Source organism: Psammomys obesus, unplaced genomic scaffold, assembly GCF_907164565.1.
Source record: "Psammomys obesus unplaced genomic scaffold, mPsaObe1.curated_primary_1811, whole genome shotgun sequence".
Taxonomy (NCBI): Eukaryota; Metazoa; Chordata; class Mammalia; order Rodentia; family Muridae; genus Psammomys; species Psammomys obesus.
In genome coordinates this window covers 14,590,196-14,615,340 of record NW_026592548.1, presented here as the reverse complement: position 1 = coordinate 14,615,340, position 25,145 = coordinate 14,590,196, and the positions used below count along the sequence as shown (strand labels likewise).

Sequence of the window (25,145 nt, the reverse complement as noted above, 5' to 3'; positions counted from 1 at the left end):
TAATTACTATTCTTTCTCTTAGGAGATTACTTGACAGAAACATCTCAGCTAAGTATGTAAAGTCACCTTGTGCCATTCTATTAAGTAGGCAAAAGAAGATGTGAGCTCACAGTGTGTGTTTTAAGACTGAAGGTTTTACTATTTAGTTAACACACCCAAGGCACTCACTGTCTGTTTCCTATCATGGGGTTGCCAAAGCTAACCATTTTGGCTTTCAAGTACCTGGCAATTCAGGAGGAGGGGTCCTACTAGCAGGGTGGGCTTTAGTTAAATGACAGCATCACATAGTCTGTTTAGCCATATTTTTTTTTTATTCTGATCTTGGGGTACTTTGGTAACACAGGAAGACTCCTCACAGGATAGGGGTTTTTACCTGTTTCTTTGAGTTGGCCATTCAGAATCCACGTGTGAGCAAATGTGCCCTGGGCTCTGGATTCTGAAGGAAGTAGTCACTGGGTCATATTGGCCCATGTGGAGCCTGGGTTCCAAGCTGCTATCAGAGAGCATCATGGGAGCAGCAGTTTCAGTCACTGCCGCTGAAACACTCCTGGTCTCCAGGCCTGAGATCTGTGTGGTAGTTGTATAGCTTTTCCTAGGGAGATGTGAATGAATGCATATTTGACCAAAGAATTGACTCCACCCACCAGTAGCTTAGCGAACTGATTGACTGGGGCTGCTTCCAGACTATGGGTGACTCAGAGACAGCTACTTCCTGTGCCCACCCAGCATGTGTGATGACTTTCAGAAGCTGCGTCCTATGGGCCCCTGTTCCACTAAGAGGCCACCTGACCCTGCAAGTGCTTTCATGACCTCGGAGAGGGCTCTGTGGATCTTGTAACTTTCAGAGTTTCCTGAGAAATGTAGGTCTTAGCTTCCCGAGTCTTGGCAGCCTCCACTCTCGATGCCTACATCCTTTAAGGAGGGCTCCATGCCGGAGGGAATAGCTACCCAGCAGGCAGCCAGAGTTAAGATTGCATCACTTGGAATCTCTTACATGGGAGCTCAGGCAAGCCTCACCATGCAGACGGCTCCTCTAACCAACACGGGAGCAACTTCACAGCCGGGGCCGAAGGTTGGTCTGGTCCTGGTACTTTCCACTGGTTACCGCTTTCCTTCTGAAACCGTGTGACTCAAATGGGATGTACCACACAACGCATCTACCATGCTCATTTGTTTGTTTGTTTGTTCTTCTGATTGAGTTTTCTCAGAAAATTGCTTTTAAAAATATGTTCAGAGTCAGTAGCAATAGCCAGGGAAGTTGGACAGGACAGAAAAGCAAGTCTTATTTATTTCCTCAAGTATTGGTCAGTGGTGCTATTGTTCATGTTCTTTCTATAAGTATCTGGAATATTTTAGAGTAAGTGGGGAGAGGTCCGACTTTAAGAGAGATTGCCTAAGTGTGGTCGTTGCAGTCTTTGACCTTATTAATTATAACCTTCAAAGAGAATGTATTGAAAGGTTTTTAAAGTATTCGATACCTGATTTCCTTGTATAATTTGAGAAAGCCTGCCAGTGAGGTAAGTGTGGAGTGGTTGTACACATTGCTGGAAGCCTCCAGACGGTGGAAGCAGTTGCATTTGACTCCCTTGGGATGCGGTTGGTGGTTCAGTTTCTTGAGCCCCCGTGAGCCCAGGTTAGTTTACCCAGTAGGTCTTCTTGTGGAGTCCTTGACCCCCTCAGCTTCCTCAATCATTCCCCCAACTCTCCCATGGGACTCCCCGAGCTCTGTCTAATGTTTGCTCCGGGCCTCTACCTCTGTTTCCTTCAGCTGCTCAGGAGGAGCCTCTCAGAGGAGTTATGCTAGGCTCCTGTCCACAAGCATAGCAGAGCATCATTAGTGGTGTCAGGGGTTGGCCCTCTCCTGTGGGATGGGTCTCAAGCAGGGCCAGTCTTTGGTTGTCTGCTCCCTCAATCTTTGCTCCATCTTTGTCCCTGCATATCTTGTAGGCAGGGCAAATTTTGGGTTGAAAGTTTTGTGGGTGAATTTTTCTCCACTGGAAGTCCTGCCTGGCTACAGGAGGTGAACACTTCAGATTCCATATCCCTCGATGCTAGGAGTCTCAGCTAGGGGAACCCCCACAGACTTCCTGGGACCTGCTCTATCCCAAGTTTCTGGCAAGTCCCACAGATGCCCCCACCTGTGATTTCTGTTCTCCCTACACCTAATCCCCACCTCTGCTCCTCCCCTCCCTCCCTCCACCTCCAATACCTATTATTTTTCTCCTTCTGAGTGAGATGCAAGTCCCTCGGGCCCTCCTCGTAACTTAGATTCTCGGGTCTGTAGAGGGCAGCATGGTTACGCTGTACTTAATAAAAATACAGAATGCTTTATGAATTTGTGTGCCATCCTTGTGGAGGGGCGATGCTAATCTTCTCTGTATTCTTCCCACTTTAGTCTATGTGCTGCCCGAGGCGAGCACACTTCCATTAATTTAAAGGAAAACTGAACAATATTTCTCAGTGTATACCTAATGTTCTGAGGCTAGCCCACCAGGTGAGCTGGCCACAGAGGCCATTGTTTGTATTTAGCACATGGAAGGCGTATTCTCTAAGTAGCATCAGCACTGCCTGTCTGTCATTGAGGATTAAAGAGAACAGTTCATTAATTAGGGGACTACATGGCCACAGTACATGGCTCTGTTGTTTCATGGAATCGTCTATTCGGTTCTGTGCCAGTGTGTTTGGCCCAGGATAGCACATTTTTATTAAGCATAAATGTATCCCACACGTCAGGGGCATGGTTGGAGTGCCAGCTACCCTGGAGGCTGAGAGGGTCTAACAGGGTGCAGCAGAGTTGCATCTTGTTCTCAGTGACCTCATATGATAGCTAAGCTATTAATCAAACAAAGAGGGAGCTGATGTTATGAGCACAGAGATCTAGCAAAGCCACTGGGAGCCAGCTTGCCCTAGGTCCTGAGCTCCGCACAGCAGGGACAGCATGGCATAGACTCAGTGTGGGCTTCCCACCAGCTCTGTCACCAGGTCTCTGTGCCCTCACCCGGGCTCACCCTGGACTCCCTTCCTGCCTTGTGAAGCAATGATGTTGGGCCTCATAGTTCAGAGGATAATTTTTAAGGGAGCGGGGGGAGGACAGTTTCTGTAGTCCTGGCTTGCCTGGAACTTGCTAAGTGGACCAAGACAGCCTTGAACTCACAGAGCTCCTCCTGCCTCTGCCTCCCAAATGCTCTGCTGATCACTACATTTTAAAGAAGAACATCCTTCGCCAGGCATTTTTGTTTCATCACGACTAGGGGAGGATGCACATTCGGAGAAGGAATATTGCCCGGGTAATGTGCTCTTCCCAGTGTGGGAGGCACCTGAAGCCTGCTCCTTCTGGAGACTGGCGATGTTAACATGGTCCCTGGGTCAAAGTGGCGCCTGCCCATTTCTCCCGTCAAGGGCTGCCTTGCTCCGTGCTGTGATTAGCTGATGTTTTATGGCATGTGTTTTAAGACTTCCAAAGCTCCCTGCTTTCTCATCACACAGCTTCTGCAGCATCAGACTCTTGACAGAAATGACCATTCCTTGTCTATTTGTTGCTCTAGAATGCATTCACCTGGACCTCCAGGTGCTTGCCAAGGAACCTGAGGACTGGGCACAGGAATCTTTCTTCAGGCTAGACTTCTATCGGTAAGTGCATTGTCGAGTCTCTGGTGGGGAGTGGAGAGGGGTGGACAGTGGGACAGCAACAGAGACTTTAGCCTTTCACTGTGTTTTATTTAGGCTTGTGCAAGTTGACATCTCCTTTGCCCTCAAAGGAATTGACCTGCAGGCAATTCACTCCCGAGAGATACCAGACTGCTACATCTTCCAGAACACGGCAAGTGTCTCTGTGTTCCGTCAGCCCCTGTCTGCGTCTGTTCCCTGTGGTTCTCGTAGAAGAGGGCATGCGCCACCTACTGACATCAGGTACTGCTATGCTGGAGCAGCATAGGCCATGTGTGGTGCCTCTCATCCAGAGACTTTTCCAAGTGAAGACAGAGCCAGCGCTTTACAGCTCTCAACAACAGTCTTCCTGGGCAGGGAAGGTAGCTCCTGTGGACAGCATGAGGACCCGAGTTCACATCCCAGCACCTGTAGTACACCTTCTCCCCTGTACACCGCCGTTTGCTTCAGTAAAAGAAAACTTCAAAGGATTGCTCCTAGTTAGCTCCAGCCACTGGACACAATCCACGGTGATCTGAGGGAGTGTCCACCAGAGGGCTACTCAGATCAGACTGGCCGGGGAGCATCTCCGTGGGGCATTCTCTTGGCTGCTGATTGGCGGAGGAGAGCTAATCCCACTGTGGGCGGGTGGTCCTGGGCTGGATAAGAAGGCAGTCTGAGTGAGCAGTAAGCAAGCCAGGAAGCAGCCTTCTGTGCTGTGCACGACAGCCCCTGTTGTGACTTCTTTTGGTGATGAGGCATGGCCTGGGATTGCAAGCTGAAATAAGCCCAAGCTGCTTAAAGTCAGAGTTTTGTGACAGCAACAGCGGCTAGACCAGAACCCACATGCCAGGCATCCTCATTGGTGTGGCTTCTTATCCGAGTTCTATGTGGGTGCTGCTGGCATTCGTAAGCAGGTGACCCCACAACTCCCATCTCCCGCTGCACTCTAACCTCCCCATTTCTGTCTCTAGATTATCTTTGACAACACAGCCCACAGCGGAAAAATCAAAATCTATTTCAACAGCGAGGCCAACATCGAAGAATGTAAAGCCATGAACATATCTGGGCCTAGTAAGTGTGCCGTGCAGCCGGCCTGGCCCTTTGTGGGGTACAGGAAGGATGGGGACTTACAGAACCTCTGAGACTGGTGTGGCTGCTGGTGGGAAGAAAGTAACAGACCAACACAGCTCAAACACTAGTCCCAGGACCTTGGCACTCCTGTCCAAGCCGCTTCTCTTGAGGACTTAGCGTTGAGTCCGGGGCATAAGCGATCAGCCTATGCAGCCAGATGGCCTGGGGTTGCATTCTGGTTCTGTTTGCCATGGTTCAGGGCTTGGACCTATTTCTTGGCCTCTCTGTCTTAGCATCTTTCTCAACAGAGCAAGAACGATGACCTACAAGTGCTGACAATGAGACTCACAGGAGTCTAGGCTCCAGCGAGTAGGAAAGCTGTAGTGACCAGCTCTCTGGCATGGTAGCGATAGGTGGTCTGAGGAGAATGTAAATTTGACCTGGGAGGGGTGGGAATCCTGCAGTGACTCTTGGAGGGGGTATGTTTTGGTCCAAGCCTTGGGCTGTGGAGAAGGGTCAAGACTCCAGAGTGCAGACGGCAGCCTGAATACACAAGGGGGCATTTCCTCAGTTACTCCATAGTCCATGTGCTTAAATGGGCTTGTTGAGCTAGGCAGGGTGTCATACCTGTAATCCCAGCACTATGGTGGAGAAGGAAGGGGATTTCAAGGTCAAAGCCAGAGTAAGTTACACAGAGATTCCTGTCTCTAAGGAGGAGTCTGAGATATTGGATCCTGTTTTGATTATTGAGCCATCCAGGTGATGTCTTTAAAGTATGGAGAGCATTGTGACTTGGCAAGCTTCGTTTAAATGATCTCACCTTTGACCAGCTGACTAGAAAGATAAAATACGAGACACATGGCTTTAATTCCAACCATGGCTCATTTCTTTTCAGTTGTACAATGGACGACGATTTTGAAGTTTTCTTTTGCTTCCCTAGCTTTGGTTTCAGTCATTCCTCTAAAGGAAACATACAGTTTGGGTTTCTGATAAAATGGGTTTTCTATTCTGCGGCAGATACTCACAGATAAACACTGACAAGGCCTTCAGGTTCAAGTTTAAGTAAAGGCTGAAGCTACGTCCTTGGGGCGGGGGGAAGGACGTTTGTCATATATAAAATGTGTTTTGCAAAGTGAGCCACGGGCTCCCCAGTGTCCATTCCCCCGCACCACCCTCATCTGGTGCACAGAAGGGAAGCGCTCTAGCTCCCCCATGCGGCCAACAGAGAGAAGCACAGGCCTCACACACCTGCGTGGAAAAAAACTGCTAACGTGTGCGAATCTTACAGCCGCACCTTAAGAAACTCGACCTCACCACTAGGAGAACATGCATTTAAAATAAAGTGTAGTCGTTAGAAAGCCGAGGTTTAGGAACCAGTTTAGGAGACAGGTTATGGCCCCTCTTCCATTTGAAGCTGCGGTGGCTTGAAGCTGCCTGTGAAACAAGGGCGGAGGCGCCCTCTGGTGGGCGCTGGCCGCTATTTCCCAAGTGTTCTGAAGAGCTCTAAGCTTCTGCGCTGAGTTCTTCCCACATCTCAAAGCAAAGCCAGGCAGAGAGGTCCACAGGCAGACCTCCTCTGCTTCCGGAGACGCATTCCTCCGGAGCGCCTCTGCTCTCCGTCAACTTATATCTTAAATGATAGTTTATAGCCAGCCACACGAGGCTTTGGAAGACGGATGGGCAGGGCTCCCCGCTGATGGGGTGAGTAATGGTGTTTAATTATCGCAGGGATGAGAGTTCCTAAGTTTGGGTAGCCCCGAGTCGGAGCCCAGAGGCAGACAGTGGTGGAGTGTCTACACATCAGCTGCTGGGAGGGTGGGGTGGGTGAGCGGAGTGTGGGCCTTCTTCTCTAGTCAGAGTGGCTGGCAGGGCGTATTTCTGCACCAGTGTTTTCAATCTCAGGTTCGGAAGGTGTTTCTAAGGCAAAATGGTTTCAGTGGTTGTTGCCAACACTTGGGAAGCTGAGGCAGGAGCGTTCCCACCAGTTCATATTCAGCATAGGTTATTAGTTAGTTTTCTATTGCTGTGATAAAACATCATGACCAAGATGACTTAGAGAAGGAAGGCCTCTACTCCCACACTGATGAACTGTCTGCAACAGGCAGATCAGAGAGGGGAGGACCATTGCTTTCAGCGGGTCGCCGGTTCATGACCCCACCAGGCTCCAACGCACGGAGTGGTCACACAGATGGGTCATGAACCAGACCAAAGCCATGAATCTCAGAGGGAAGGGTAGCCGGGGTTGATAGGAGAGGGAGCCAAGAGGATGCGAGCAAGGGGTCAGAACCCATTATATAAAGGTACAAGCCTATCAAGCAAGGGAATCAATAACAAGAAAAATCTGAAACTTGACCCCCAAAGCAAAGAACCTGAGCAGGAGTGTGGGAAGCACTGTTCTGGCCATCGGCAGGGGCGCCCGTTCCAGGGAGGGGCAGAATCACAGTGTGGAAGAGGAGAGCAGCCGCGGGAATGTGCAGCCGTGCCCTCTGAGAGCAGCCACCCTTACAGGTGGTCCCTCTTGGGCACACCCTCCTGCCACTGTGCATTCCAGAGAGAACAGCAGGTTCCTCCTCATCCCTTGCCTTTCACTCCTGGGAGTTACTTTCGTGGCATCAGCATGCAGCAAAAGCGCTTCAGATGGGAACTCTGCTGGGACAGCGCCGTGAAGCTGAGGAGCGGAAGTGGGGCTTCGCAGCGGAAGCGGGGATTCGCAGCGGAAGTGGGGCTTCTCTGTCTTATCACCGGGGCAGACTTGCTGTCCGTGTTGTTGTGTGAAGTGACAGGCCATCTTGGCCTTTTCACACTCTGTTGACTTCTGTTCTGCAGTAGACATTTATAAAGAACCTTAGCACATTGTTTAACCTTGCCTGCGTTTGTAAGCGCACGGCCCTCTCCTCCAGGGTGTGTCAGCTTGTCAGAATGAATGCCGGGTGATTTTGCTTCTGATAGCTACTGTTTAAACAATAGACAAAGTCATTTTTCTTTGAACTTCCCTCCAGACTGCCATTTGCTGGGAAATTATTCTCTACAATTTGTGTCAGACGCCCTTAACAGTCACCTTCTGCCTTGTTCTGCAGCTCAGAGAAGCACTCACTATGTCCTGGTGTTTGATGTGTTTGTCATTATGATCTGCCTGGCATCCCTTATCCTGTGCACAAGATCCATTGTTCTTGCTCTGAGGCTGAGAAAGGTAAACACGGCTCTTCCTTTTCTCCCTCCGCCTTCAGCCTGCAGCCTGCGTCTGTCCAAATCACGGGAACTACTGACACTTGGCTATGCTACCCTTTCTTAGTTACTTTCCCTTCTCATCCTGAGGCCCAGGAAGTAAGAAGAGGCCTCAGGGACTGGTGGGATGGGCCAGTTGGGAAAGTGTAAGCAAGAGGATCTGAGTTGGATTCCCAGCACCCAGATAAAAAAGCCAGTCAGGCCCCAGGTGCCTGTAATTCCAGCTCGGGGAAGGTGGAAACAGCGGGGTCCTTGCGGCTCACTGGCAGGTCTGGCCCATCAGTGAACTCCAGGTTCAGTGAGGCAAAACAAGGTTGGGAGTGGTTGAAGACGACGCCTGGCTTCTACATCCGGGCTGCACATGTGTGCACACACACACACACACACACACACACACACACACACACACACGAACACACAGGCACACATACATATGTACACATCAAAGTTTTAAAAAGAAGGAAAAGTTTTTAGGTATTTTAGGAGGTCAGGGAATTTTTCCGCTTCAAATCGAGCTAACAAGCACAGGTATTTGTGGTGAGCTCCCAAGCATTTAGAAGTTTCCAGAATAAAATGTTACTGTCAGGGATGTTTGAGCACTTATGGGTTCCTTCCATCTTTTGTCTTCAAGTCAGAGGTCACTTTGGGAGGGAGGCATGGTAAATGGGTTCCAACAGAGCACAGGATTCTTTGCTTCGATTTCTTACATAGTTTCATTGCACCTTTTTACCTCTTTAAACATGCTTTCTCAGGAGTATGTGCTTCAGCTCATGATATGTGTTATTCTGGCTTGAGGTGTGAGTCTAGGTTCCCACTGGGGTCAGGGGAAGCAGGAAGACACTGAAATACTATCTTCAGAGCAGGAAACAGCCTATGTTTGTTTTCTTTGCTCTAGACTTCCATTTTGGTTTTTAAATTATTTTTTGAGATTTATTTATTTTCATTTTATGTGTAAGAGTGTTTTGCACACATGTGTGTCTGTGTGTTGTATTCATCCAGTGCCCCCAGAAGCCAGGGGAGGGTGTCAGAGTTCCAGGGGAACTGGAGCTACAGACAGTTGTGAGCTGCCATGTGGATCCTGGGAATTGAACCCAGGTCCTCTGGAAGAACAACCAGTGCTCTTAAATGCCAAGATATCTCTCTACCCCCTTGACTTTCACTGTCTACTTCACATCTGCTTTCCAACCTTCTGGATATTCCAAACCCAAGGTTGAGGTCTCCCTCTACCAAGTGCGGGTACAGCACTGGGAACACAGTGCCTACTGTCTGGACCCCGAGAGAATCCTGGTTCAAAAGGTTGCCATCAATCAGCTTGAATGAGGACATACTATGCGGAATTGGAACACACACTGAGTTAGCACTGCTGGAGGGCCAGCATGGGTACTTGGTGTTTGGGTTAGTTTAGCAGGTGCTCAAATGCTTGCTTACACTGGAGTGGGCCATGTAACTTAGCATGTGTCATTGTGTCTCCTGGTGAGGTAGGTCCACCATCTTGGAACTGTTCTTGTTTTCTGCCTCCAGAGGGCAGTGTGACTTGTAAGAAATGCTTTTTAAATGTTTGCGGTAGAGATTTCTAAACTTCTTCCTGGAGAAGTACAAGCGACGCGTATGTGACGCTGACCAGTGGGAGTTCATCAACGGATGGTACATCCTGGTCACTATCAGCGACCTCATGACAATAATTGGATCCATCCTGAAGATGGAAATCAAAGCCAAGGTAAGTGGCACGCCATCTAGAACCCACGTTCTCTTGGATGACCTCAGGTGCTGGGAAACATGGGGTGCTCTGGAGACTAGCATAATTCTCACTCTTCCTCAGGAAGAGTGGCTGGAAATGACATCCTATGATGGCCTTCCTCCAGGCGCTGTGTGGCAGCCTCTTTAGAACAGGAATTGAAGTCTGGGATAGACTGAGGGTTTGGGCTTTGTATTTATCTACTTTTGAATGTGTCTGTCTATTTACTTGTGTAAGTCACAAAGGCAGCAACTGGCACACAGACCAGACACTTCTCCTGAACACACCTGAAGAGCCAGTGGCAGGTGTGTGTCTGTGTGTCGGGATCCCAGATGCTGCGGGCCCCGAGGGCTGAGTGACAAGCAATTCTTGAGTGTCTACAAGGCCTGACTGGTTGTTTATGACAGTTAGTTGGTTTGCTCGCTTGGCTGGACTCTGAGTCCTTTACTGTAGTGTTCTCCCTGCCCTATGTCACTCTTTCAAAGCTGTCCTCATCATGGCTACAGTCTCCTGTCTCCATCCCAGCTACCTTTAGCTTCCCTCAGGCTTACTTTCTCTCTGGCCTGGACTGCCTCAACTGCCTTCCTGTTTGTGTTTCCATCTTTAGTCTTATATCCCACAGGTTCGGTGGTACAGTGGCTGGGCAGTCTTCCTGGAAGTATTCATCTTGCTGTTACAGTCCTTTCCGCCTTCCAGAATTCACTTAGGATGAAGTTGACCTCCCCCAAGCATGGCCACTAGGGTCCCCTCCTCCAGCTCTGGCTTCCATCATGGCTCTAATACTGCTCTTCCACATACCAGACCTCTGCCCTGAGGCTGTGTTTAGACTCTGTGCATGTGCCTGTAGACTTCTCTCCGACCTGTGCTGTGGGCCCAGCTTGGCTCTGGGCCGTGCCCACGGGAGGGCCTCTGCACCTCTCATTGAATTTAGCACATTGTATTGAATTGTGTTTCTTGTTTGTCTCTTCAGTGAAGCCTAGACTCTCTTGAGAGCAGGAGCTCTGCCAGTAAATCACACTGGAGTTTGCTTCCCAAAGTGGCCAGACTACATTGCTTGATATTTGACAAACACTGTGCTTTTTCATGCCTAGGTCAGTGGAAAGGGCAAGTCCTATTTCAGAAACATTATTTGGAAAAGAAATAAGTTCACAATTAAAATACTAAAAGAAAAGAAAAAGAACACATTTGCAGCTTTCCTCTACTTTCCCCTCCTCCTCTTCCCCCTTCTCCTCTCCCTCCTTCTTAGCTTCTTGTTCTTCTTCCTCTTCCTCCTCTTCCTCATCCTCCTCCTCTTGTTCTTCTTTCTCCTTCTCCTCTTTTTGTTCTTCCTCCTCTTCTTCATTATTTTTGTTTTGAGACAAGGTCTCACTCCATAGTCTAGGCTGACCTAGAACTCACTCTGTAGTCCAGGCTGGCCTAGAACTCACTCTGTAGTCCAGGCTGGCCTAGAACTCATGGTGATTCTCTATTCTCAGCCTCCCAAGTGCTGGAGTGGCAAACTTGGAAAGGGAGCAGTCAGTTCTCCTCCACTAAAGGGAGGTAAACAAGCCAAGGGGACTGGGGCGTTTTGCTCAGCTGCATTTTCTTTTTCTTCCTTAGAACCTCACAAATTATGATCTGTGCAGCATTTTTCTTGGGACATCAACACTGTTTGTCTGGGTTGGAGTCATCAGATATTTGGGTTACTTTCAGACATACAACGTAAGTTCTCAGAAGTTCCACAGTGCTTCTCCACTGGGCTCTACCAGCTCTCTTTCCTCCTTTGGACCATCCATTCCTTTGTCTTTTAGGTGCTCATTTTAACCATGCAGGCCTCGCTGCCCAAAGTCCTCCGGTTCTGCGCATGCGCTGGCATGATCTACCTGGGGTACACGTTCTGTGGCTGGATCGTCTTGGGACCGTACCACCAGAAGGTGTGTAACACTAATCTTTTCTGCACTGCGGGAGCCTGGGGCCCTTCACCCCAAGTCTCTGGCGCTTGCCTCCTCCACTCCTCTCCAGCAAACATCCTTGATGTCAGTACCCAGAGAACTTTGTTTCCCCCTATCTCTGCATTCTCTTTTCCAGGATATTAAGGTAACGTTAGGATTTTGAAACAAGAACCACAGGAGATAGGAAAACACACTTCTCATAGCAGTCTGGGCCTGGCTGAGGATTTGACACATTCAGCCAGCTGATTACCAATGAACAGTGTTTGCACATTAGGTCACTGTTAGCAAACAAACAAAAAGTAAGAAAACTATGATCAACTCTCTTTGGTGTGAAGCGTTAGGGTTTACATCCACGTTGGCTGAAGGAGTGGAGAGGAGAAAGTCACTGCCTGGAACAAGCACTTGTGTCTCTTGAAATGAGCACACGTCTTTGAGGGTGACCTTGTTTCAGGGCTGAGTATGACCTGAGTTTCTAACTATTATTGCGCTTCAGTCAGCACCATGATTCCAGGACTGTGCAGCTTATGGTCAGGCATGGTTTAACCCCAAGAGGAAGGAGATGTGCTGTGAGTTCGAGGCCAGCCTGGTCTACATGGTGAGTGCTGGGCTAGCCTTAGAAACAGGAGACTTTGTCTCAGAATGATGATATAATTGATTGCTAGAACAAGAAGAAGCCAGTGGGGCTGTTCCTCAAGCCAAATCATAAAAAGAGTTGTTGTATCTTCCAGCATTTATTCCCCGGTTTCCAGGGCCATTGAACAACAGAAAAATGACAGCACTTACCATCTGTTGTCTGTGGGACAGTGCTGTGTGGAACTTCCCAGGGTTTCTCTTGTGTCACACACAACCCCCTCATGCTCCTCAGGCACCCAGCAAGGAGAAATGAGGCGGAGAACACAAAGGATCTAACAGCTTGCCCCGACTTCTGACCTTGACATTAGCCAATGTAGTTTATCAGCTGTTCCCAGAAAAAGTGACACGCACAGCTCAGACCTTCCTCGCCATCCCATCCAATCAAATCCCAGTGCAGAACACCCAGGCTCCTTCTCTGTCACATCCAATGTGTCCAAAAGGAGTCTCTATTTTTCATTCTAGAAAAACAGTACAATGAACAAAGGGACAGCCTCCAGCTTAACAGCAAACCTTGATGAGCCTATTGATTTTCCCTGTTTCACGTCACTTCTTTGAAGGTGACTCATGGGTAAAAAGTGTTCTTTGATATGATAGCTGTAACAGGGAGAGCTCACTGTCTTACCAAATCCAGGACAATTTGCATTTTTTTTTCTTTTTCTTGCTTGCCTCTTATCCCTGGAGCAGCTTCACCGCTCTGCCACTAGAGGGCACTGTTGCACCATGTGGAATCAATCCTGGGCCTAACCCGGCTTTCATCAATCCTTGGTTGGGATAACTGGACAAGCAGTCCTGCGTCCTTTGTCACTGGTTCCCTGCAGTTTTCCCTGTCCCCAGCCATTATTCTGAAAGATTCTCAGTTAACACTGTTTGACGTTTACTGAATGGCTGCAGTTCTTTGCTTTTTGTTAGGCCCGGTGTCTAAGTTCTTCATCCCCCTTGCTCTGCTACCACTCCCTTCTGCCTTCTGTCACTGTGACAAAGTGCCCGGCAGATCAACTTTTAAGGAAAAGGTTTCTTTTAGCTCATGTCACTGGGCCCCACTGCCTTAGGGCATGTGGCCAGGCAGTGCATATGGCAGGACATGATAGAGGAGGCCAGCTTGCTGTGTGGCCACAAGAGGAGAGCGAGAAGCAGGAAGGGTTGGGTTTTCAATAAAGGCATACCCCTACTAGTTTCCCAAACTAGGCGTTCCCTCTTAAGGACGCCCAATGGTGCCCCAGTTTGGAGAACAAGCCTTTTACACATGGGCCCTTGGGGTTATTTTGCACTCTAAGCTACTATACCTCATCTTCTCTTTCCTCTTCTTCATCCTTTACAGAGAATAAGAACCTTAATATATTAAGCCTTTTTCTGCCAATTGCAACATCACACCCAGCCTGCCTGGCCTCAGTAATCACGCTTTGATTAATACACCACAGTGCTTTCTTTAGGTATTGTTTAATGCACACCATTGTAAAAGAACACCCAGTTTGATCCTGTGGCACAACTGTAAGATGAAAGGCCCCTCATCACCTGCTGGAAAAAAAAAAGCTACTGGCTCTGAGAGCCTGGCTACTTTCCCATACGTGAGTCTTTGTCCTTCCAAAGAATGGGGGTGAAGCTGGGGTGCTCTGGGCCAGCACTGTTCAAAGAACACAAAATGTGAGTCATAGAGGCAGTCATTGTGCGGACTTAAAATATTCTAATCCTCTCATCATCCTGCCCCTAGCTCCGTGGAGTACAGGTGTGTACTGTGCCCTGTTCATGCAGAACGATGGTTCGAGGCCATGTATGGCAGCCTTCTGGGCAAGCACTCTGTCAACTGGGCACCGTACCCAGGCCCACACATCTCAGTGTCACGGCCTACATGTCTTGTGCTCAGCAGGCGCATGTGGTGGGTGGCTGCAGTGTGGGGCACGTTTCTCATCTGGTGCCAGCTTCCCTCTGTCCCCTTAAGCAGGACGTGGAGTCCCTCTAGCATCCCCTGCTGGTCATTGGTGGTGTCAGGCTCCCATCCTTACCCAGGCTGATTGACTGTCACAGTTGAGTTTGTTCAGCAAGAACACAGGCCAAGGGGTAAAGGAACATCAGCCCGATTCTGGAATTTGGTGCTTTTCTGCCCTGCACTGCTTCTGATCTAAAACAGAAGTGGGAAATTTTACTGTCCCCACCATCACCACCCTCAAACTGATGTGTTAGAGCATCCAGGTTATACCAGTAGCAGTTGACAGAGGCCTTTCAGTGGTACCTAAACCCTCAGGCAGCTAAGCATTGCCGCCAACACCCAACGATACATTTATAATCACAGAAACCTTGCATGCGAAACCATTCATCATTTAAAACAAACAAGCAAACAAAAAAACTCTGAAGGGAAGGTGTCAGGAAAATTCGTATTTGATGCAACTTATTGGGGGCCAAAGTCCCAGACTCTTTAGCTTCCTGTCTCCCTGCTACACATCTGATCTCAGTGATTCAGCTCCAGGAAGAGAAAGTGTCACATTGATGTTCATTTCTAGCACTAATGGATTTTGGCACCATGCTCCTTAAAGACGTCTGGGCACAGAGAGCTGAAGGCTGAGGATGGTCTTCCAAACCACATTTTGAATTATTAAGCACTTCTCTAATGTGTCTTTTACATTTCCCATCTGCAAGGGACTTTTTTTTTTTTTTTACTATGATGCATGAATAATAGTTTTGCATTATCCCCATTTTACAAATAAGAAGAACAAGGCATTGAAAAATCATTGCACTTTGCCGAAGCCATGGGCAAAATCATGACATTTCCAAGGCTTCTGGTCTTGCCCAGAAACTTTGCTTATTCAAAGCAATCATGAGCCAGCTAAAACATTTTACCTAATGCAAGAGATTCTTACTACCTAGAGCAGGTATACTTTAAAGCACACTTTAAATCACTCTGACATAAGTGATTGCAGATTGTATCTGCCTTCAAATGAAAGGTCTTTTGGCTCACTCACAAACATTGTTTGTGACATAAATGTTTTGTTTCTCTCTATGATTTCATTGGACTGCCAAGACTTTTAATGGAAATACCTACTGGCTGTTTATTAACCATCTCTGCACACAGTTCTGTCAGGACTGAGTTCCTAGAAGGCAGAGACTATGGCTCACCCCACCCCATGTTTCCAGCAGCCGCCCTGGAGCCTGGAATGTGTCCAGTGCTCAGCCAGTCTGCTGGTGAGAGACAGCTGACCTGCCTTCCAGGGTGTGCTGGTCAGCCTGCGTAAACTGAGAATCACCTCGGAGACACACTTCTAGGCATAAACATTTGGGCATTTCCAGAAAATTCTAACAGGAGGGAGGGCTCATCCCAACTGAGAGCCACACCATCACAAGGGCTTGGAGTCCAGAATGAGTCAACAGGGAAAGCGAAGAGGACCAGGGCAGCACCCCGACTCTGTCTTGTCTCGCCGAGTTGTGGGTGAGCAGATGCTGTGCATTCCTACTGCCCTGCCTTCCTGCCATGATGGATTTACATCCCCTCCAACCCACGAGCCAGAGAAATCCTCCCTCCTCGCTCACAGTGAAAAGAAAAGTATCTAGACATTGGGGCTTGCCTTTCTTAAGAGAGAACCAGCATGCTGTCTAGCTGGAGACCCTTTAGCACCTGGCCATAGGACTCCATTATGCTCATGTGTTTGGAATTTGGCCACGAAAACTGACTTTTGTTATAGTCTGTCCTTGTGGTAGGAAAATGACCAGTGTGCACTAGTTACTTTATTAGGTCTTTCTTTAACTTAACTTGGTGGGCTAGAATAGGTCTAATTGTATACAGGGGGAGGGGTATAATGGTTCTGAATACATTAATTTGAGATGGGCATTGTGTCTATGCTGATAGTGTCCACACAGGAAGCTGAGACATGGGTCTGATAAGTACTGACCAATGAGCTATTTGAAGTTCTGAAACAGGAAGCACACATTTTTAGAGGCCTTGAAACAATCGAAAGAGATTGACCAGGTAGCAAAAGAAATTATGAGAACCATGATGCAGTTAGAATCTCACACATCCAGATAAGCCAGCTCTAGCCTTACTGTCTTAAGCTGTTGACGATGAGAAACACCCTGGGGACTTCCTGTCTTACTGTTTAATAGCCTGCATATTTATTTTTAAGAGGTCTGCTCAACTGGATGCTTCCTGCAGGACTCCAAGCAGAGCAGCATTAGCACAGCTCTTCATGGTTGACTTTGCAAAAATGTTGAGAGTGATTGCTGTTAGGGATATGTTTTCATACCACTTTTGGGCCCACACATCCTGTCCTGCTCCATTTCATTATAGGACAACACATATAAAATGCTATGCTTGCTCTCGAACTGAGGTATAGAAATGCATTTTTGAGCAATTACTAAGCAGCCCTACCACACTTTCTGCAGTTCTTACTGATAATGGAGCAGGGCTGCAGCTGACAGAGCATTCTATCGCCAGGTAGACTTTGAGTTAGCCCTTGAGTGTTGACTTTTTTTTTTTTGATGAAGAGGGGAAGGAGGAATACATGGGATGACAAGATTAAATTCTACCATGGAAATGTGCTATTGGGGGAGCTAAGCATGGATGTTAACAAGAAGGAACCTTGAGGTCACATGGAGGAAGGAGTTACTGGAAACTTCTGCAGTTAGGTTTTCTGTTTTCATGGCCATAAGTAAGAGGAATGGCTTTAAGGCTATTTTTATGAGATTGGGGGGGGGGCATTGTTTGTTTGTGTATTTGCTTGCCTTTTTTTTTCAGTTTGGATTGCAGGATAAAGAGACTGGCATGCAAAAGACTTCCCTAGAAGTTTCTGTAACGATCCAATATTATCACTGATATCAGAGCAGAAGAGGGAGGGTGGCTCATATCACAGGCTTTAGAGGACCAAAGATGGGAAAGACTAGCCAAACCAGCACAGAGTCAAATGTAATTATTTTGGTACAAATGTTTCTTTCAGTTGGAGGCTGGAATCAGTTACAGGAATAGAGGAGTTTGGAAGGAGAGCCCTTTTTTGGATAGGGTGATGGAAGGTTCATTTTATTACCTTTAAAGTGACAGCATATACCCCTTCCCCAAGAAGGATATACCAGATGTTTATTGAGGACCTGGGTGTACTCAAGTCCACACTCAATTAATGAACATGCTCAATTAATGTCAGAATTGATTGAAAACTCTACAGCAACATGTTTCATGTATTTCTGAAAACCATATTGTCTTTTGTTTATCTAGTCATTATTACTTCATTAGTTTTTAATATCCATCTACTGACTAAACTCCTGGCTCCAGGGACATGTTTATTAATGAAAGACAGTTTGTTTTAGTGGAGGGAGGCAGTTTGATAGCTTCTCAAAGCCAGGATGCCTGGCTGTGGATTCTAGTGATGCTCTGTGTTAGCCTTGGATCAGAGCTTAAGCTCCATGTGCATACCTTCAGCCAAGCACCCTAGTGTCTGAGTTTCCATCAATAAAAAGCTGTACTCCTGCCTATAGCCGAGGCAGGAAATAGAAGGTGGGACATCTGGCAGGCAGAAAGGATTCTGGGATGGAGCCAGGCATGGGAGAGTCACAGGCAAGATGTGAGGAGGGCAGACAGCATGGTACCTGAGCAGAAGTAACCAGCCATGTCACAGAATGTAGCTTAGTATAAATGGGTTACTTAGTTATGAGCTAGTCAAGGAAGAGCCTAGATATATGGCCCAGGTATTTATAATTATATTTTGATTCTCACTTTTAATTTGGGAGCTTGGGGCCGGGAGGAAAACCCACTGCAACAGACTGTGATAACTAGAATAGCTAACAAAAGAAACAAAAGGGAGGGTTCGCTTTGGCTTACAGTTTGAGGCTGCAGTTTGAAGTCACAGTGTTGAGACCATAAGGTGGCTGGTCACATGACATCCACAGTCAAGAAGAAGAGAGAGAGATGGATATGGTACTCAGCTCACATTCTCCTTTTGAGTTAGCCTGGAGTCGGAGCCTGAAATGTTGCCACCTACATATGGAGTGGATCTTCTCACCCAAGTTTAACTAAAAGCTCCTCAGAGACCTGCCGGGGGTTTGCTGGGATCCTGGGCGATTCTGGATCTGATTTCTTCAGAGTCTCTTTTTCTGGTTAGTGCTCTGATGTCGACTCTGGCTGCCGTCTGCCCTTGGGCTACTCCTGCTCCAGGAGATCGCCCAGATGATACTAGTTTTTAAAGACGCATGTGTCCAATCACATTGCTCCCATGGCTGAGATGTTCCTTGCTCAAGTCTGCTTGTGAGCTGGATTGAGTCTGACGTATGTCCAAGTCTCAATGAGGCCCTGTGCAATATGGCACAAATGTCCCTCAGCAGCCATTCCTGTGTGTCTCAGAACCACACTTTCCCATAATCACTGAATACAACTTTTTCCACCGCTCGCTGAGAACCAGTTTGGAGTGTCACTTGTACGGCCCACCCCGGCTCTGCCACAGGCCTTGTCTGCTTAGCTGTGGCCTGTCTACTTTTTGGGTAGGAAGTTTCTGGAAAAGTGTTTATCATATGGTTGGGAAGGCTATGGTACAACTATTTAAGCCTTTTCTGTCTTGTGTTGAGTCTCAGCCATTTTCATATGTTGCTGGCTGTAGTATAGAGACACTACAGTTTTACTAATGACAGAAGCAGCCTGAAGGAAATATGCTCCCTGCAGCTCCCTGCTTCCTGTGGTTCTCGGTATCAGTAGTTCCCTTGTTTCTCCTTGCAGTTTGAAAACCTGAACATAGTTGCGGAGTGCCTGTTTTCTTTGGTGAACGGTGATGACATGTTTGCCACCTTTGCTCAGATTCAGCAGAAGAGCATCCTGGTGTGGCTCTTCAGCCGCATCTACTTGTATTCCTTCATCAGCTTATTCATATACATGGTCCTCAGCCTCTTCATCGCACTCATCACCGATTCTTACCACACCATCAAGGTAAGTCATGATCAATACATGCTGCCCAAAAGCATCATAGACTTTCTATGGATTGGAGCACAAGAACATAACTTTAGTCACCTTAAAAAAAACTTTAGAAAATAAACCTTCTTTTTGTTCTGATGACTGATTTTAAATATGCACTTGTCTTAGTTGGGGTTCTTACTGCTGTGAGGAAATACCACGACCAAAAACAATTTGGAAAGGAAAAAGTTTGTTTGGTTTATGTTTCCACGTCATGTTTCATCATCAGAGGAAGTCAGGACAGGAACTCGAACAGGTTAGGAACCTGGAAATAGGAGCTGATGCAGAGGCCATGGAAGGGTGCTGCTTACTGGCTTGCTCATCATGACTTACCCAGCCTGCTTTCTTATAGAACCTACAATTACCAGCCACAGGGATGGTACCACCACAATGGGCTGGGCCCTCCTCTATCAATCACTAATTAAAAAATGCCCTACAGACAGATCTTATGGAGGCCTTTTCTTAGCTGAGGTTCTATCCTTTCAGAGGACTGTAGCTTGTGTAAAGCTGACATAAACTGGCCAGCACAGTACTTGAAACATTTTAATAAAAGCTGATTATAACGAATGCAAACTCCAGACAGATGTTCCTTCCTGAATGGCTACCTGGGACTCAGGTTTCAATGTAAATTCCAGTGATGGGAAGTGCTTGCCACCCTTACAGCTGATAACTGCTGGTGGTGTACCTTATACACCGATGGTGCACACTTTGTTAAAGTGAAGCAAAGGATGGTTCCAGCTTTCCTAAGCCAGATCACCCCACGCCCTTTCAGACTGGGCCTGTGTGTTTGATGTATAGCTCTAAGGGAGATCACTGTCTGGGGAGCTGCTACCTCCATGGCAGATGGTTGTGCTACAAAAACTACTTCAGGACCAGGGCCTAAGCCACACAATTCCTGTGTTGGTGTCCTTTGGTGCTGGCTTCTGTGCAGCTCTTTCCATACTAACCCCAAAGAAAGCTGGTGAGTGGTCAGAGTTCATATGGTAGTTGACCCTTGTAGCTGAGTGTGCTGGAACTGTAGCGCAGGCTCTCGCCACGAAGGCTCAGGTCTTTGACATGGTCAAAGCTGACCTAACTGTCCTTGTGTGGGGCAAGTATCAGCTGAGGTGGATGAATTTACTAACCATGACTGGATGCTAGAGGTTTTCTGTCTGTTGGGAAAATCTACCACCTGCCCCACTCTGGCCGACTTCCATGTAGGAGGAGAATGCAGGTTACCACCCTATCCGATTCTAGGTGGGCAGGGTGTGGAGTGAAAATTATCTGCTGGTCTCATGATTAACACTCCAGCTTTCTAACCGGGTATAGTGGCACATGCCTTTAATCCAAGCCCTCAGGGTGGCAAAGGCAAGTGGAATTACTGTGAGTTTGAGGCCAGCCTGATCTACAAAGCAGACCAAAACAGCCAAGGCTAGACAGAGAAACCCTGTCTGGAAAAATCAACTGATCAACCAACCCAATAAACAAACAAAAACCACTCCAGCTTTCTGGTTTTGGCTATTTCTTTCATTCTTCTTTTCAACACCCCTCTTCTCCCTTCTCCCCTGGCTTGTTTTCTGGAGTTTTCCTTCCCATTGTTCTTAGCTCCCATGGCCTCGCTGGCTTAGCTGTTCTGGGCCTGATAGTCTGCTTCTTCATTGTTCATAGTACTTCTCGGATCTGAGCTAGCACTGTGGGAGTTTCCTTTCACAAAGGTGGGTTTGCTTTGTTGATGAAGGGAACAGTTCCTCATGCTCTAGAAAGTAGGTAACAGGATTGTGTGCTTTTCAAAAGAAATACCAACAGAATGGGTTTCCTGAGACAGACCTGCAGAAATTCCTGAAGGAACGCAGTAGCAAAGACGGATACCAGAAGGAGGCATCCACCTTGCTGTCCTGTGTCTGCTGTCTGAGGAGGTCAGTATTGTGTCTGTAGTGGGAAGAAAGTCATTCCCAAGTTAACACTGTACCTGAAATCAGCTTGTGATGGGAAATGGATGTTATTTTTCTTTCCTGTCACAAAGATTTGTTTGGGAAATGCATTGTTTCTTATAAAACAATGCTCTACACAACAAGGTTTGTGTAGAAAGTTTCATGACATGATTGAAACTCTTATGGACCTCACGGAAGCCTCAGGAGGAGATGAACTGTGACAGAGTCAGAGGCTGGAGTCTCGAGGGGCCAAAGGAAGAGGTCACAGTGCATGTTTTGGAGGTGGACCTCCAGGCACATCAAAGGCATTGCCTCCCCTCACAGGACGTGGAAGAAACCAGCTCCTTGAACAGGCTAGAGGGGAAGCTATCAGTGTCTGTCCCCGTTACTTTTCTGTTGCTTGGTGACAAAACACCGTAGAGATGAAAAGAATTTATTGGGGCTTCCAGTTTCAGAGGGTGAGGCCATGATTGGCATGGGGAACATGGCATCCGGCAGACATGGGGTAATAGCTGAGAGCTTCCATGTGGATCCACAAGCCTAAGGCAGAGAGACAACCACCTGGGAATGGTGCGGGCATTTGAAACCTCAAAGCCTGCTGTAGGTGAAACACCTCCAACAAGGCCACACCTCCCAATCCTTCCACCAACTGAGGACTAGGTATTCAAATCTATGAGCCTATGGGGATCATCCTCATTCAAACGAGTCCAGTGTTCTTGGTCACAAGCACACCTCAGTAGCTCTTCATTGCTCAGCCAGACTTTGCTGGCTGTTGGGACTCTGAGAGAAGGACCTGATTCTGAGAGACTGGAGTGTACTACACTGTTGTGTGGGGACCAGGATGGAGGTTGGATGGTGACGGTTTCCTCAAATGTACACATCTGTGTTTCACGTGGGTCAAGAGGTAGAAAAATTTAAAGTGTTCCTTGGCCATGTTTTTGAGGCGAATCCATAAATCAAATTCCTAAAGGAAGATAGGAGATCACAGCTACTTAAGCTCACACGGCGTGTTTTTCTGTGGATCCATTCACACCATGTCTGGAGGTTTGCAATGAGGTGACCGAGCATATCCGAAGAATGTCTGATAAACATGAGAGGAGGTCTTCTGAGACATCTTCAAAATTGCGTTTCATCCTCTCAGAGCATCAAATTATTGCTGTGGATGCCAGGATAAAGGAAAATTAATTTTCTTAATTGGCAACTGCCTCCTAAGAAATGGGAAGGATAAGGCAGGTCTCTCCCGGTTGCATGGCGTCCTGTAGTTATTATACTAGTGGCTTTTCTTGCCGTTGTGTCAAAATTCCTGGTGAAAAGCGACTTGAGGAAAGAAGGGCTTATTTCAGGTCAGGGTTTGAGCAGGTAAAACATGGTGGCCAGGACCCGTGGCAGCCGGTCACGATTGCACACACAGCCAAGAAGCAGGAAGATGAATGCTGGTGCTCAGCTGACCTCCTTTCCCCCTTTTTATTCTCTCCAAGACAGGGTGTTCCTCCCTTCTCAGTCAAACATCTCTAGACACATCCTCAAAGATGTACCCAGACACATATCTCCACGCTTCTCCTGAACCACTTGGTGCCTGCAGGGTGAGCCTGGTAGCCTCAGGTTCCTCTTCCTAGCTTTCCACGACTTTGTCTAGTGTGAGGGAGGGTGCCTGGCCCGTGTGGCCACTGATAAGGCTCTGTTAGGGCACAGTGCTTAGAGTGATGGCTGCTCACAGGGTGTTTCCAGAGGCCTCTATCCAAACCTTAATGCATGTAACTTCCCTTGCCCAGTTTTCCTCATCTTTTACATTTTGCTCACATGAGCTATATGCATCTAGAATATAGAGTATTCCAGGCGTTTTCTGATGATTTTGGGGGTGTGGGATATAACTCAGTGGTAGGACAGTTGCTAGACTGGGAAGGCTGTCAGTTTGATCCCTAACATCACTATATTATTAATAAAGTCTTTTTTTAAGCTGTAAATGTCAGGCACGGTAATACATGAATTCTGGGGAAGGGACACAGAAGGATCAGGAGTTCAAGGTCATCCTCAGCTACATCCTCAGTGACATAGTTTGAGGCTAGCCTGAGATACATGAGGCCCTGTCTAAAACAACAACACAAGGCTACCCAAACAAAAATGCTCAAAATCCTTATTTTCTTTTTTCTTTGTCCTCTTTTCCATTAACAGGAGAAGAAGCGATGACCACTTGATTCTCATTGACTAAAACCCTTTGCTAACATCAATCAAGTCCAGACCTCTTCACCCTGTGGTAGTGCAGAGAGACCCCAGGGTCAGCAGCAGCTTACTAAAAGGTTGCTGCACTGAATTGTGGATCCAGAAGGAGGGGTGTCCATGAGCTGCTGACCTGGAGTAACATTCCAAAGTTACTTTTTATAACCACGGAGGCTAGAGAATGGGCCCCTCCTGGGAATTAATGTGATGGAAGTGTAATGATTGGTAGCCTGCTGATTGGTGACATCATAATGCTGGGATGGACAAAATATTTCTATTTCAGAGTGTGTAAGCAATATTTAAAAGCAGGTAAAGATATTTTAAAATGTGCTCTTTGAATTGAAGACGTTTGTTAATTCGTGGTCAGCACAGAAATAAATTTGGTTTCAATACCGAATTAAGACTTGAAGATGGGGAACTGGAAGGCCACGTAGGGCTCACACTCAGACGCTGACAGAAAGATGTCAGATCTTGACTAGTTCTGCGGACTTGCTTCTTCAGCATGACCTGCAGTGTCCGTTAGCACAGCTCCTGGACGTCACAGAGCACCTGGCTGCCGCCTCGGTTGATCTTTCCCTGGACTGTGCGCATGAGGAATGGCTCCAAATTTGGGAGTGGCCACCTGTTTCATGAGTCAGCTCCTCTGCCGCGGTACTTGCCTTTGTCAGGCAAGGAAATGAGGTGCATTTTTCCTTAAATAAACTTATTTTCATCATGCAAAATTGCACTATTACTGTGTGTTAAAATGCAATGTCTCTCAACAGCTCACATACCTCCATAATTCCAATTCCAGGGATCACATGACTTTTTCTGACATCTCAAGAATGCTACAGATGCATACATGAAAGCAAAACACTCATACACATAACAGAAATAAAGTTTTAAAAGGAAAAAGACTCATGCCTGCCTATAAGATGCTTGGTTAAAAATGTTATTATGGTTAATTTTTATCTTTTTACAGAAATTAAGAGTCAGAGGGCTTGGTTTTAAAACTAAAGACCGAGGTTCTAGGCTTCTTTGCCTGGTTCAGATCAGGTATATGATTAAACCTTGGCTAGCTTAGTTGGCTCTGTAACAAACTGGATTTCCAGGCTGCAGCTTTGACTGCCATTTGAATAAAAAATTAATGATGGTCTCACCATTTTTAACTACTTTTAAAAATTGGAATTCATGATTTTTTTTTCAGTTGGTTCAAATATTTTCAGGAAGAAAATATTTCAAGAAATATTTCAAGAAAATTCTTTCAAGGTTCCATGGAAACATTGTTTTTTTTCTCTTCATCAGTTTTAAACAATTGCCACTTTTCTCTGTGTTATCTTTTGTTATTGTTACATGTTATTGGACAATGTAACTGTTAATAGATACATCCGGGATAAACTAATTCCTCTCTTAGTCCTAATCTTGAGGATGTCATTGTGACCAAGGATACAGTCTTTCTGAGGTTTTTACCTCTTGTAGAAATTGCCTCCTTGGCTTTTTGACACAGCCAAAGCTTCATACAGTATCTTAAGCTTACTGACTTGGAATGGCAGAAACAAGCATGGCATGGAGTCCCTTGAGTCACTCTGGGGCTCCGGACAAGACACTTTCTGCCTGGAGGTGACGGTGCTACATCTCAGTAAGTAACTGAGACTGACATTCGGTCACAGCTCCTGTTGCAAACTCTGGCATTAGTGTGGATCTTGGGTCCATTTCCCTTCCATTCTCTGCCGAGTTTAGAAGTAGATTCCATGCAATGGAGCAGACAAAAAGCATTTGTTTCTGTAGCTGATCTATTCGGGATCTTCTCCTGTCTGAGTTTCTTTAGACAGGACACCGTGTGTCTCCATTTCCCCATTTGCAAAATGGAGACTGTGAAAATT

The 25,145-nt window shown here is 47.0% G+C and overlaps 1 protein-coding gene and 1 non-coding gene across 5 annotated transcripts in view; one reads left to right on the top strand and one right to left on the bottom strand.

Annotated features, from left to right (window-relative positions):
- Nucleotides 1-24,043, top strand: part of Mcoln2 (mucolipin TRP cation channel 2) — a 45,894-nt gene extending 21,851 nt beyond the window's left edge. For 3 of the 4 annotated variants that reach the window (XM_055614355.1, XM_055614357.1, XM_055614356.1), the window contains exons 5-14: nucleotides 3,546-3,630; nucleotides 3,724-3,820; nucleotides 4,620-4,719; nucleotides 7,797-7,909; nucleotides 9,512-9,661; nucleotides 11,279-11,380; nucleotides 11,470-11,592; nucleotides 18,926-19,132; nucleotides 20,930-21,051; nucleotides 23,239-24,042. In XM_055614355.1, the coding sequence (XP_055470330.1) occupies nucleotides 3,546-3,630; nucleotides 3,724-3,820; nucleotides 4,620-4,719; nucleotides 7,797-7,909; nucleotides 9,512-9,661; nucleotides 11,279-11,380; nucleotides 11,470-11,592; nucleotides 18,926-19,132; nucleotides 20,930-21,051; nucleotides 23,239-23,275 (1,136 nt within the window). In that variant the 3' untranslated portion in view covers nucleotides 23,276-24,042. Of the gene's footprint in view, nucleotides 1-3,545; nucleotides 3,631-3,723; nucleotides 3,821-4,619; nucleotides 4,720-7,796; nucleotides 7,910-9,511; nucleotides 9,662-11,278; nucleotides 11,381-11,469; nucleotides 11,593-18,925; nucleotides 19,133-20,929; nucleotides 21,052-23,238 lie in introns of all 4 variants that reach the window. The other variant, XM_055614358.1, reaches the window with a different exon arrangement.
- On the bottom strand, nucleotides 2,313-2,420 carry LOC129682210 (U6 spliceosomal RNA). Its single transcript, XR_008720955.1, has one exon. It is a non-coding gene; the product is annotated as a U6 spliceosomal RNA (small nuclear RNA).
- Nucleotides 24,044-25,145: the final 1,102 nt, after the last annotated feature.